The sequence below is a fragment of the Polistes fuscatus genome, unplaced genomic scaffold, assembly GCF_010416935.1.
Source record: "Polistes fuscatus isolate 324 unplaced genomic scaffold, CU_Pfus_HIC Scaffold2, whole genome shotgun sequence".
Lineage (NCBI taxonomy): Eukaryota > Metazoa > Arthropoda > Insecta > Hymenoptera > Vespidae > Polistes > Polistes fuscatus.
In genome coordinates, this window is record NW_025113096.1 from 17,506,842 (window position 1) to 17,519,519 (window position 12,678).

General features: G+C 29.2%; 4 protein-coding genes across 6 annotated transcripts; 2 read left to right on the forward strand and 2 right to left on the reverse strand.

Annotated features, from left to right (window-relative positions):
• Window positions 1-1,355: 1,355 nt before the first annotated feature.
• LOC122516356 lies at window positions 1,356-3,149 on the reverse strand. Of its 2 annotated transcripts, XM_043634093.1 has the most exons (5): window positions 2,981-3,149; window positions 2,728-2,824; window positions 2,444-2,628; window positions 1,979-2,347; window positions 1,356-1,894 (listed from the first exon to the last, which is right to left on the reverse strand). In XM_043634093.1, the coding sequence occupies exons 1-5, from the start codon at window positions 3,044-3,046 to the stop codon at window positions 1,661-1,663; spliced, it is 951 nt and encodes a 316-aa protein (XP_043490028.1). In that variant the 5' UTR covers window positions 3,047-3,149; the 3' UTR covers window positions 1,356-1,660. The 2 variants fall into 2 exon arrangements, with proteins under 2 accessions (XP_043490028.1, XP_043490027.1); XM_043634092.1 differs by having other exon boundaries at window positions 2,728-3,149.
• A 629-nt stretch (window positions 3,150-3,778) lies between these two features.
• On the forward strand, window positions 3,779-5,799 carry LOC122516357 (60S ribosomal protein L15). Its single transcript, XM_043634094.1, has 5 exons — window positions 3,779-3,856; window positions 4,202-4,382; window positions 4,884-5,020; window positions 5,118-5,228; window positions 5,431-5,799. The coding sequence occupies exons 2-5, from the start codon at window positions 4,211-4,213 to the stop codon at window positions 5,623-5,625; spliced, it is 615 nt and encodes a 204-aa protein (XP_043490029.1). The 5' UTR covers window positions 3,779-3,856; window positions 4,202-4,210; the 3' UTR covers window positions 5,626-5,799.
• Window positions 5,800-6,393: 594 nt separating this feature from the next.
• Window positions 6,394-7,674, reverse strand: LOC122516358 (actin-related protein 2/3 complex subunit 3-like). 2 transcript variants are annotated; one of them, XM_043634096.1, is made up of 4 exons: window positions 7,539-7,674; window positions 7,044-7,220; window positions 6,676-6,871; window positions 6,394-6,611 (listed from the first exon to the last, which is right to left on the reverse strand). In XM_043634096.1, the coding sequence occupies exons 1-4, from the start codon at window positions 7,542-7,544 to the stop codon at window positions 6,457-6,459; spliced, it is 534 nt and encodes a 177-aa protein (XP_043490031.1). In that variant the 5' UTR covers window positions 7,545-7,674; the 3' UTR covers window positions 6,394-6,456. The 2 variants fall into 2 exon arrangements, with proteins under 2 accessions (XP_043490031.1, XP_043490030.1); XM_043634095.1 differs by lacking the exon at window positions 7,539-7,674 and adding an exon at window positions 7,324-7,532.
• A 110-nt stretch (window positions 7,675-7,784) lies between these two features.
• Window positions 7,785-11,671, forward strand: LOC122516354 (anaphase-promoting complex subunit 2). The gene is made up of 8 exons (XM_043634090.1): window positions 7,785-7,990; window positions 8,068-8,506; window positions 8,715-8,953; window positions 9,177-9,357; window positions 9,467-9,692; window positions 9,797-9,981; window positions 10,054-10,599; window positions 10,683-11,671. Exons 1-8 carry the CDS (start codon window positions 7,919-7,921, stop codon window positions 11,120-11,122), a joined length of 2,328 nt encoding a protein of 775 aa, XP_043490025.1. The 5' UTR covers window positions 7,785-7,918; the 3' UTR covers window positions 11,123-11,671.
• Window positions 11,672-12,678: the final 1,007 nt, after the last annotated feature.

Genomic DNA, 12,678 nt, shown 5'->3' on the forward strand with positions numbered 1-12,678 from the left:
TCAGTGCATTTATTATTTCCTCGAATTATTAAATGATAGAACACAAAATGATAGAACTTTTTTTTCTTTTTCTTTGTGAAACGTCTAATTTGGTATCATATTTTCTTTAAAAAAAAACAATGCAAAATTATAAACCGCTATAGTTACGATTATAGCGATGAAAATGTATCAAAGTATAAGTTTTAGCGTTGGAATCACACAAGTACAAGCAAAACAATACAGACTACAGGAATATGTTCGAAAAAAAAGAAATGAAAAAAAAAAACCATAATTCCTTACGTCAAATAGATAATCGTACGTACAATGTACCAAATTGATCACCCCCAACTCAGGTTTACACCTATTATATGTAATATGTATTTTAAGAATCATGATTATACGTCATATATATGTTATAATATATTATTATATTGTAACAAAAGATGTACTGCCAATTTGTAACGATTTCTAAGGACTGTGCGTGTGTAAATCGACGACACGTTTTTGAACGCATTATCTTCAAATAATTTTGAAGTTTCTGTCCATTGAAATCACGCTCAAAATTATTTGATCGACTGCTTGTTCTACGCCAATATTACTTTTACTATTACTTATATTACGATTAGTTTAAAAAATTTCACTTTCATCGTAGTACATGGGTAAGCTGAAAAGTTTTGAGTCCAACATAAAATTTTCTTTCGGCCACACAAAATTTGTTTTATTTTTCTTTTTTTAAATATATAATTTAAATTATAAAATATATTTTTTGTAAAGAAAATAAAAGTTGTTTCTTTGTTGAGCCTTAAGACTCTTCAACCCCAATCCTCGTGGATAAATTTAATATCTAAATTCGCGACACACGAATTTTGTGTTTTCTGCTTTTACTCATATGCAGATTATTATTATTATTATTAATATTATTCTTTGTTTTATTATTATTGAATAATTGTTATCGTTTTAATGATTATAGATCGAAAATGAATGTAACTTATGTAAACTTGATTGTATACGAATTTCATATTTTTTACTCATATATACGTGCATATGTACATATATGTACAATTGTTGTACACGTAATACATTTATATGTGTATATATATATATATACATATATTTGAAAATTAGCTTTTATAGCTGTTTTAACTAATTAAGCGAGTCAGTATTTAAGTACAATATTAGAATTCTAGAGACGAATTCATTGAAATATTTTTGTTATACGCAACGCCACGACTTTCTTTTCTAATCATGTGTCTTAGTTAAAATATTATATTTAATATTAAATGTGTCATTTAACTCCTTGTGTATGTCCCTTGTAAGTTATTACATCATTATTTTTGAAATAAAAGAAGCGATACGCACATCAAATCTTTATACTCTTTTTCTAATACTTCTCATATTTTATTGCTTATTGTTTTATACTTGTATTATTATTTTAATTATATACGTACACACATTCACGGATATATTGAAAATTAAATTGGATTACAATGACAATTTTTAAAATGTAACAATAATGTAAATAATATTCAAATTAATTAATTTTAAGTGACTTCGATCTATCAAAAGCACGCAGATAACTCATGCGAATAATTTAAATAGACCAATTGTAATGTAGCATTTACAAAAGAACAAAGTTAGCAATTAATAATTATCATTTTTATAATAATGACAATTATATATTTTATACAACGACACTTCGTCTAGTACTTTTGCAATGCGGACTATAAATTTCTAATTTATCTTTCGGAGTATTCATAGCGGAATAATCGATTGGAAAAGGTATACTGTTTCCACGTGCAACACAAGAGTCTGTCATACCAAGAAAATGTTCACCTGGTCCAAAAGGACCACGTCCAAACAAAAAATTGGCGAACACTAATTGGTACTGCGGCCAACCAAGAGGATGATCTCCATTCTGGAAAAAGGACCTAAATCAAAAACTGATCTCTTTTTTTTTTCATTATCATATAAGAAATCCAATGAATCTTGGTCCACTCACAGAGGTCATAGAATTATAGGCAATGTCAAGACACTTTTTAATTCTATCCGAATCAAGGCCAACTACCGAACCATAAAAATTAGCAATCTCGTCCTTGCTGATCCTTCCATTTCCATTAGCATTAATAGCAAGAAAAAATATTCTAGGTATCATTTTAATCCAAAACGGTAACTCCTTATAACTCGCCCCATGAACTGGTGTTATTATTTGTGTCCACCAAGATAACCAATCGTCCAAATCGATTTTTCTCATTTCTTCCGTCTCGTTTTTCTTTTCAGGAAATATTAAAGAAGCTAATCCTTTCTCGACTTCCAACAAACGTAAATATTCTGGACCGTTCCATGACCAATCAGCAAATCTTCGTAATTTCTTTAAAAATATCAATAAATTTCAATCATATACTTTCTAAACTTCCAAGTTAACAAAATTAAAAACAAAAATCATTTGTTTGAATAAAAATACTACCTCGGATAGCATCCCGAAATCCTTTCTAGTGATAAAACCATCCTTGTCGTGATCCAACAGATGTACAAAGAAATGTGAAAGTTTGTCACGCTGCATAGGCGCCAAAGCTTTCAAATTTCTACTTTTGTCTAAGTCTTCGATCGCTGTTAGGCTATCGTCGCTCGGATAACGACTCACCCAAGTTGCTATTAGTTTTTATACGCGATTACCATTTGCGATCGTATAGAAAGCTACATTGAATTTTAAAGAAATAATAAATATACAAAAATTTTTGTTGAACTTACTCCAAACGTGTACACTCCAGCCAGGATGTTCAATTTCTTTGGTAGCAATAGTGGTTGCAGTAAGTTCGTCGACATTGCTTGGTACCGTTCTCCATCTCTTTAACAAATCTTTCGTTTTATCACGGGTTCGATCGCAAGCTTGCCGCCAATTAGCAATAAACTTTCTTGGTACTTTGAGCGAAGCGCTCTCGTCCAAACTAAGTTCTTGACTACCACCAGAACTACGCGCGCTTGATTTAACATCATTGCTTACTTCCAAGTTCTCCGAGCCAGATGGATAATAAATCGGATCCTTTATGCTACCTGAACGAGTCTCCATGACGAACTACCTCGCTATTCTCGACTCTTCAGGGTAACTCCCCTAAAATAATCAATTCCTCGGTGAGAGGTCACCAGGTCGCTCGATAATGTGTCGTGTTGTCGTTCTAACACGCATCCCTGGTCCACCTTTCATTCATGGCTAACAATATACCTAACAGTCAAGGATTTCATGTCATTTAAACATTTTAATGACATTTCTCGGAAATTATTTCCTTTATCGGGCTCATTTTTTATCCTTGACTTTATTTCAAGAAATTGGGAATGATTTTAGAAACTTGTTAATCAGTATTTGATTATTGAAAATATGAGAACGTAATCGTAGCGACATATCGTAGATTTGATCTAATCGTTAGTTAAAACGATTACCAAATTATTTTGTTATCATATTCTAGAACTATATCTATACAATTAGCCTCTAATACACGGTAATATGACTTATTATATTATTTTTAGTTAATAAAGTATATCCTTTTTTTTAATTAATAATTTTTTATAAATTATCTTTCATATATTAAAGTTTTTATACATAAATTATTAATAATAAAGTAAGTAAATGAATTTTATTAACAAATTACATACAAAAATATGACTTCAAATTCAAAATATTCAAATCATTAAAACTTTTTAAATTTCGCTCAAATTTATCTTCAAAATAAAATTATCGACAGTCGATAAGAATATTAGTTTGATATAGAGAGTAATAGAGTAGTGCATGAATGGCAGGTTTGCCATCTATAACACTGTTCGTTCAGTGTTACATGCCACCATATTCAAGCGGTTGGTCTTTCTTTCCGTATATTCGCGTGAGGTGAGTGATGTTCACTAGAAATCGTATTATATCGTGAACATCTTAAATTTAATTTCAATTAAAATATTACAAAATGTATTCTTGAACGTGATCGTATAATTTATTATTATAATTTTGTGTTATTAATCTTCCGAATAATATTTTTCTGGTTCCAACAAGAAAGTTAACCTTCAATAAATTTTCTCGTGTCCATATTCTTATATACTCGAACATGTTTTAATAGTTTTATTTATTACATAAATAAATATTTCTTTTTGAAATTATTATTATTATGATAAACGAATGGTTTCAATAAATTATTATATTTATAATTTGCATTTGGAATAATTATTTTATATTCTATAGGGACTCACGATGGGTGCGTATAAGTATATGCAAGAATTGTATAGGAAGAAGCAAAGCGATGTACTTCGCTTCTTGCTACGTGTTAGGTGTTGGCAATATCGCCAATTAACCAAAATGCATCGTGCTCCAAGACCATCCAGGCCTGATAAAGCTCGCCGTTTAGGATATAAAGCCAAGCAAGGTGAGACCTTATAACAATGTTTAATAATTTTTCACTACCAAGACGATTTTCCAAAGACATTTTAGTATTATTTAGTTGTACGCATTCAATTTTTGAATTACAGTGTCGAAACAATTTGTAGTTTTTCAATTAATATCTTCCAAGTATTTGAAACATATTTTCAATTCATACAGCAGTCATGGAGATACATGTCCAACATTTTTCCAATGATTTCTTTTTTTAGATGTGGCTCCTTTAATACCGCACACTTCCTACTTTGGGGGATGAAATTGATTCCATGACTGCTGGTAAACATAAGATTATAATAGAGAATAATAATATTCAGAAATATAATACTAGATTGTCTTGAAATATTTTTAATGATGATACATCATGCACCACTCTTACAGTATCATGGTGATTGATTTTTAGTATTCTGATCATTCTTGTTCCTAACTTCAATATATTATTGAAATCATGATTCTTATGAGTAAAAAGAAATATTTGTTTTTTAAATTACAGGCTTCGTTATCTTCAGAATCCGTGTGCGTCGTGGTGGACGCAAACGTCCAGTACCTAAAGGTGCAACTTATGGCAAACCTAAAAGCCATGGTGTAAACCAACTTAAACCTACCAGAAAATTACAATCTGTTGCTGAAGTAAGTATATTTTCTTTTTAATTTAATATATTTCTATTTTTCATAGCTTGTTAGCTAATAAGTAAATTAATTAATATTTATTTTAATACTTTTTAAGGAACGTGTTGGTCGTCGTTGCGGTGGTTTAAGAGTATTAAACAGCTATTGGGTAGCTCAAGATTCTTCTTACAAATATTACGAAGTCATTTTGATTGATCCAGCACATGGGGTAATTTTATCTTTTCAAATATGTATTAAACAAAGACAAAAATTTATTTACATAATTCCATGATGATAACATACATTAAAATAGTGATATAAGATGATATTTAATCTTCCTTGGATGTCTGAATGAATTAATTCAAATATTTATAGAAAATATTTCTATAAGAACAAATTGTAATATGTCTTTTTGTTGTGCTTTGTTTTAGGCTATCCGAAATGATCCTAAAGTTAACTGGGTATGTAATGCGGTGCATAAACACCGTGAACTTCGTGGAAAGACCTCAGCTGGTAGGAGTTCGCGCGGCTTAGGTAAAGGTCATCGTTATTCACAAACTAATGGTGGATCACGACGGGCTGCGTGGCTTCGAAGAAATTCTATCTCGCTACGAAGAAAGCGATAATTATTTTTTATTGTTTAATGCCTATATCATTGAAAAACATGATACGTCATTTTATTGTATATTCGTATTACTTCAATATAATGGTGTATCTTGTGAAAAATAAATGTCTCTTTCTTAAAAATCTCCAATTGCCCTTCGACAACATTAAATAAATTTTACTATTTGTTATTGAAATGTAGAATAATATTATTTAGATTTGCAACCTTCCTTTTGCAATATTTCTGTAGAAAAATTAAACAGTAAGACCTCTTTTTGTGCGGTCCTTTTTTATACGATTTTATTTTTGTGCGATTTGTTTTGTGCGATTTATTTTTATGCGGTATCTAAATCTCAGCAGCGTTGCTACCAGTTTTATGTTTTCTTTCAATGTACATATACATGTGTGGACGAACTGATTACATGGTCTCCTTGACGACGATGTATCCGGACTTCGCGACGCTGTTCATCTGATTTAAACAATCTCCTAACAATTATTTAATTTGATTGAAAGCATTTTCACATCTATATTTCGCAAATAATTGATGTATTTTCTAAGTGCGACTTTTTTTATGCGGTCCCTATCCACCGCACAAAAAGAGGTTTTACTGTATATCGTACAAAGTTGTTTATAATATGTAAGTATTTATAAAATTACCGAATATTTTTTTGTACGATTTCTTTTATGCGGTCCCTATCCAACGCACAAAAAGAGGTTTTACTGTACTTTATATTTGTAGAGTAAATTGAAAAAAAACGTAAAGGAAAAATTTGAAAGAAAACTGGTAAAAATTCTGTAATGAATTTTTGCATTTTTATTCACATACACTTAAAAACAATAATCTTAAAATAGTTTCATTGCCCGGGACCAGATAACGACTTATCCATAAACTTCTTTTTTGCAAAGCAAAGCCACCATTTACTAGGTTTTCCGTCCTTTCCGTACACTTTTTCTACCAATCTCGATGCAGTTTCTTGTCTAATTTGTTGTAGATATTGTCTCATTAAATCTATAAAAGTTATTTATTAATTTATGATTAAACAATTAGATAGAAGTTTGAATAATACATTTACCAGCTTCTGCAGGAGTATTAGGTTTAGCGTAGACAGAATTTAATGGAAAACCAGGATCACCAGGTATATCGAATTTAGAAATTGCAAGAGAAAACATTTCACTTGTCGCTTGATTCTGGTTAGCACATTTTTGTAACCTTTTCAAGCATTCAGTAATATACAATGTAATGTAAATTAAAACTCTATCAGCTTCGCTCTGTAATAGCAATAAAAAGAAAATTAATATAATATAAGAAATATGTAAATAATTAATACAATGAGTGATTGATTAATGAACAGTTTAAATAGCAAACATCATCTTTGAACAGGTTATGATCCTTAACTGATCACTCATCACCATATAATAAAAAATTGCATGTTTGAAATACCTTAATTTCATATGTTCTAAAAAATACATTAGCCTTGAAGAAATTCAACGCTTCATCAATTATATCTATATCCTTATTGTTTAAAGGCGGCGCAGGACCCCTAAATTCGGTTTTAATTGGTAGAAGGGCCATGTTGCCGATGGTTGCATTACTTTCTGTGAAACTAGAGTGATAGGCCTGAAATAATTTCAAATATATTTAAAGTATGATCATTGAAATGAGACGAATATGATTATAACCATGTTTCAATATAATAATCGACGATAATTATAATACACACGATTGAGTTGATTTCCCATTCCATTGGTATTAATATTGCGATTATGTAATATCGCAATACCGTATTAATTTGTTTACTAATAGCTTAGAATAAGAATATTAGGCAAGTAATGTCAAGTATAGTTTTGTTTATCGTATTGACACGGGTGACACCCATTTTATCATTTGACTTCTGTAGTCTTGGAATTAAATGTATTATAATGTATCGTTACTTACAGGCATCTTGGAAGATTTTAAACAAGTATTTATTAAATTCTTTTATGAGCGTTTGTTTTTTGTCTACATATCACGAAAAATATTTCCTATCCTTACGACTAATGACAGGAAATAAGATAGGTGTCAGACATTTTTGAATCATCGTCTCAAGCCGAATTCTGAACAATATCCATGTTTGTATCTAATGCCATCTACCGTTAGATTTTGAAAAAAAAATAATAGGTGCAACCAGAAAGAAACAAAACTACATTTATTATTGCACTATGGTTTTACTCTAATATTACTTTCAAACTTGAATTTATTCTAAATATATTTGTTACACTTGTTGTATTTATTTATGACAATAATTACAGTGATGATGTATTTTTAAATTGTTAAAGATGGCCGATGCACGTACACAAGAAGATGTGCTTTCTCAAATTGAATATGCATTTCCTATTATTAAAGAAGAGGTATGTCATTTTAATATTTACTTTTGTTTTTATCATTAATTTTTATTGTAAAATGATTGATAAATTTTGTTTATCAGATTCAGAATAATTGTTCGGATGAACAATTTGCTACCATAATTGAGCAAATAAGATTGTTGAAGTTGACCAATTTTGTCAAAGATATTGTTATTCATCATATCGAATATTATATTCGTCAGAAAGTAGCACCAGCTTTTTGGAAGAAGTTCGTTAATACTACGAATGAAGCAGAAGGCTTCGAACTGTTCAAAAGTGCTGTCGATGGTCTTTATGTCAGCTTAACTGAATTTTTATCTCTCTTAAAAAAGTTGGAATATTTGGAACAAGAAGACTCAGAAAAGACTATATTTCAAGCTGATAATATATTGGCTAGATTTAAACTCATCGTTAGGTCTACTTTGTTAAGTCAATTACCATTGGACCACGAACATATAATAGAACAATTTTATAGAATTGCATTTAATGTATTCTGTTATTCGGATAATAATTCATTACATGGTAATAATCCAAAATATTATTAACCCCTTACACTGTATACATGAGAGTCCTACTCGTAAATTTTATGAGTCAATCATAATAAACATGAAATAAAGCACCAATTTTAACATATAGATCAGAGTGTTTAATCATAGCGTAAGGGATTAAATTATTACAATTTTGTACATTTATTTTATTATTAAGTTAAATATAATTTTTATTATTTTAGATTCGAATGGAAGTGATACTTCACAATGCGGTGGTTGTAATCAAGAAATAGATAAATGCCAATGTCAGATGATAGTATATATGTTTCATGAAACTAATAGGAAGTTAATTGAACTAGAATTATTAGAGAGATTAGTAGGAAATGTACTTACATCATTGATACATATTCGTATCAAATGCCACGTTAGCGAAACATGTGACAGAGTATTCGATGTATCACAACTTAAGCCATTGGAAAATGTATATAAGATATACTTCTAATGAAATTTGTATTAACTGCTTGCACTATAAAAATGTGTAAGACTCGTGGTACGATTTACGGTCCAAACAAGAAATACACGAGTTCTACTTGTGGTACATCTTATGGGCCAAATGTAAAAAGCATGAGTCTTACTTCTAAATATGGTGTGCAGATCCATATATAAAGTATAAAAAGATTTATTTTATATTTTTTTTATTTTAGTGGCTTGAAACTGTCGTTATGAATTGGTTGATAAGGATATATTCTGGAGGATTTTCAAAAACTGTTTCTTTAAGAGACGACATTCGTGAAGCTGTTATTAAATTTAAAAGGAAATTGTCTTATTATCTATATGAGACGTATACAAGGATTAGAATCGATCAACTTTTTAATATTATTATAGGTAAATTACAATTCTCGTAGAATATTTCTAATAAATATGTTTATCTCAGAAAATAAATCTGTAATGTATAGATAAAATTATTATTTACATTTAAAAAATTTGTACTTAGAATATCCTGATTCACAACCTGCAATAGATGACCTTCGTGTTTGTTTGGACAGAACGGATTTACGCAAAGTTTTAATAGAAACACTGCAAGAAGCACTTAAGACTAGACTTTTACATCCGGGTGTCAATACTCCAGATATTTTAACTGCATATATTGCTGCTATTAAAGCTTTGAGACAATTGGATTCAACAGGGGTGCTTCTTGAAACTGTGACAGAACCCATTAAGTAAATTACATTTTATTTATATTGAAAAGGATATTAAATTATTCATTTTTTTATAAATAAAATTATAATTAAATTAATTGTATTGTACTATTTCTCGAATTTAGAGTCTATTTGAGAAGTAGAGAAGATACCGTAAGATGCGTTGTTAGTGGGTTATTAGACGATTCACCTAGTGATTTAGCTGATGAATTAGTGAAAGGAGAATCCTTACAATTGGATGATGCTTCTGCTGATGAAGAAAACGAAGATTGGGAGAAATGGGTTCCTGATCCAGTTGATGCTGATCCTGGTAAATTATTTAATATAAAACAAAATATATAGAATATTTTATAAGATATTTTTCTTACATTATCTTTTTCAGCCAAATCTACACAACGAAGGATGTCTGATATAATTTCAATGCTAGTTAATGTATATGGAAGTCAAGATTTATTTGTTAACGAATATCGTACGTTATTAGCGGATAGATTACTTTCTCAATTAAATTACCATACGGAACGAGAAATTCGTCATTTAGAATTATTGAAAAGAAGATTTGGAGAAAATCAGTTACATTATTGCGAAGTTATGTTAAAAGACGTATATGATTCAAAAAGGATAGATGGAAATATTCAATCGGATACTAGTTACAGTTTAGAAAAAGAACATTTTCCAACATCTGCCCTTATATTGTCTGCACAATTTTGGCCACCGTTTAAGGAAGATTGGAAATTGGAATTACCTAAGGTTGTACAGGATCAGTTGAACAAATACGTTAAGGCGTTTGAAGCTTTAAAAGGAAATAGAACTCTTTGTTGGAAACCGCACTTAGGAAATGTTAATCTTGAAATTGAATTGAAAGATAGAAAATTGGATATTAACGTGACGCCGATACACGCTACGATTATATTACATTTTCAGGATAAAAGTAAAATATAATCTAATCAATTATTTTTCAATTATATATTTTCATAACTTCAAAAATTTGATTATATACTATATTATTTACAGAGGAATGGAATTTAGAAGAGTTGGCACAAGTGATGCATGCTCCTGCGACGGTACTAAAACGAAAAATAACTTTTTGGATCTCTCAAGGACTTTTAAAAGAAATCTATAATGATGTTTTCGTACTTCAAGAAGAAAGTTCATCGAAGAATAGAACTTTGCCGGATATCGTCGAAGAGGAGGAAGCTGAAAGTGCGATGGCTTCTGCGAGCGATCAAAGAGAAGAAGAATTACAAGTTTTTTGGTCGTACATAGTTGGAATGTTAACTAATTTAGATTCTATGCCGTTGGAAAGAATTCATCAAATGTTAAAAATGTTCGCCTCTCAAGGTCCAGGCGCGGTTGAATGTGGATTACCGGAATTAAGGCAATTTCTTGATGGAAAAGTTAGGGAACATCAATTATTATTTTCCGGTACTCTTTATCGACTTCCTAAATCGTGATAAAATTAATTTAACAATTTAATATTGTTACGGTTGAGTTTATAAACATATATTGTATATTTGTTTTTTATATATGTATATATTTTTCGACATTTAAAATAAAAAAGAAAAGAGAATTATATATATATATGTATCATCACTTTTACTGCTGATTATTACTGTTTTTGATTTATTTTTTATTTATTTTATGGATGATTTTATATATTAATTTGTTTATTAAAATTCGAGCGGATAGTTACACGTTAGAATGATAATAAAAACAAGCAATACTGTGATTTTGTTGATTTATTCAATGATTGTTAGTTAAACGCTCTAATGCTAACAGTTTTGTGTAATAAAAATATTTCTCTCGTGCGCAATTTAAACACAGAAAGTAAGTGTTATAGAGTCTACACTTAATTTAGTAAAGTGTAGCATGGTGTGTATGTACATAGATCGTAAACTGCACCATTATGTATGTATGTATGATGTGTATTCATATTTAAACGTACGCATTTTCACATTGCAAATATTGCTACGAGAATAAAATAATACTTTAATAATGATGAATATTGTTTATATATATAATCAAATTAGTCATATGAGATAAAGCTAAGTCATCGTTACTCGAATTTAAAGAGCAACTTCAAACCGTTATTTTTATTAGCATAAACTCTTATATACACAATTGTTATTTCATTAATTATTGCCAATAATATTTAATAATTCACAATAATTCCTTCTCATCGTTCTCGTTGATCTTCTAATTAAAAAATTCACGGGGTGCATGTCTGTGCGTCATCTTTATCAATATTTTTAAATGTCAAAATAAATATTTTCATAATCTATTGCTCCTCAAAGTTCATTTCCATCGTAATAAAATATTAGACTTTTTGGTTAAAATAAAGCTACTTGATGAAGTTTTTGTTTTCATATATATTTATCTAAATTTGTATTTCTATATTCTTTGAACACGATTTTTAGCACTTATATTTTATCTGTGTAAATTCAATAGTCCATTTTCGGTTCGATGCTTCCTTTCTACTTTTTTCTACAGTTTAGCAGAAACCGAAATATGTTATTTCTGTTTTAAAGACGTTGCTGAGTTGAATTATATTGCAGATTGTGATATCTTTTTGTATTACATATTTTTTAAAATATTTATCTTTATATCTATGCTTACAATTAATTATTAATTAATTATTTAATTTATTTATTTATTCATTTATTTTGCAACGAATTGCAAATAATAAATTCTCGTAGGTAATAATATAAAGTACTATAAGCATTTTCTTTAATCAGATCTTAATCAGAGATTTCCAAAAAAATTAAAAATTATCTGCGTTTTTTCTGCTTACATATTAATATTGCCACATATCCTGCACATAGTTGTCGACAAGTATATATGTCAACAACGTTGAAATAAAATATGAAACTAAAAAATAGACATAATAATAATAATAATAATAATAATAATAATAATAATAATAATAAATTTCGACTGAGAAAAAAAGAAAAGGAAAGAAAAACTATTTAACCCTAACGCAATAAAAAAAAAATACTCAGATTATAATATA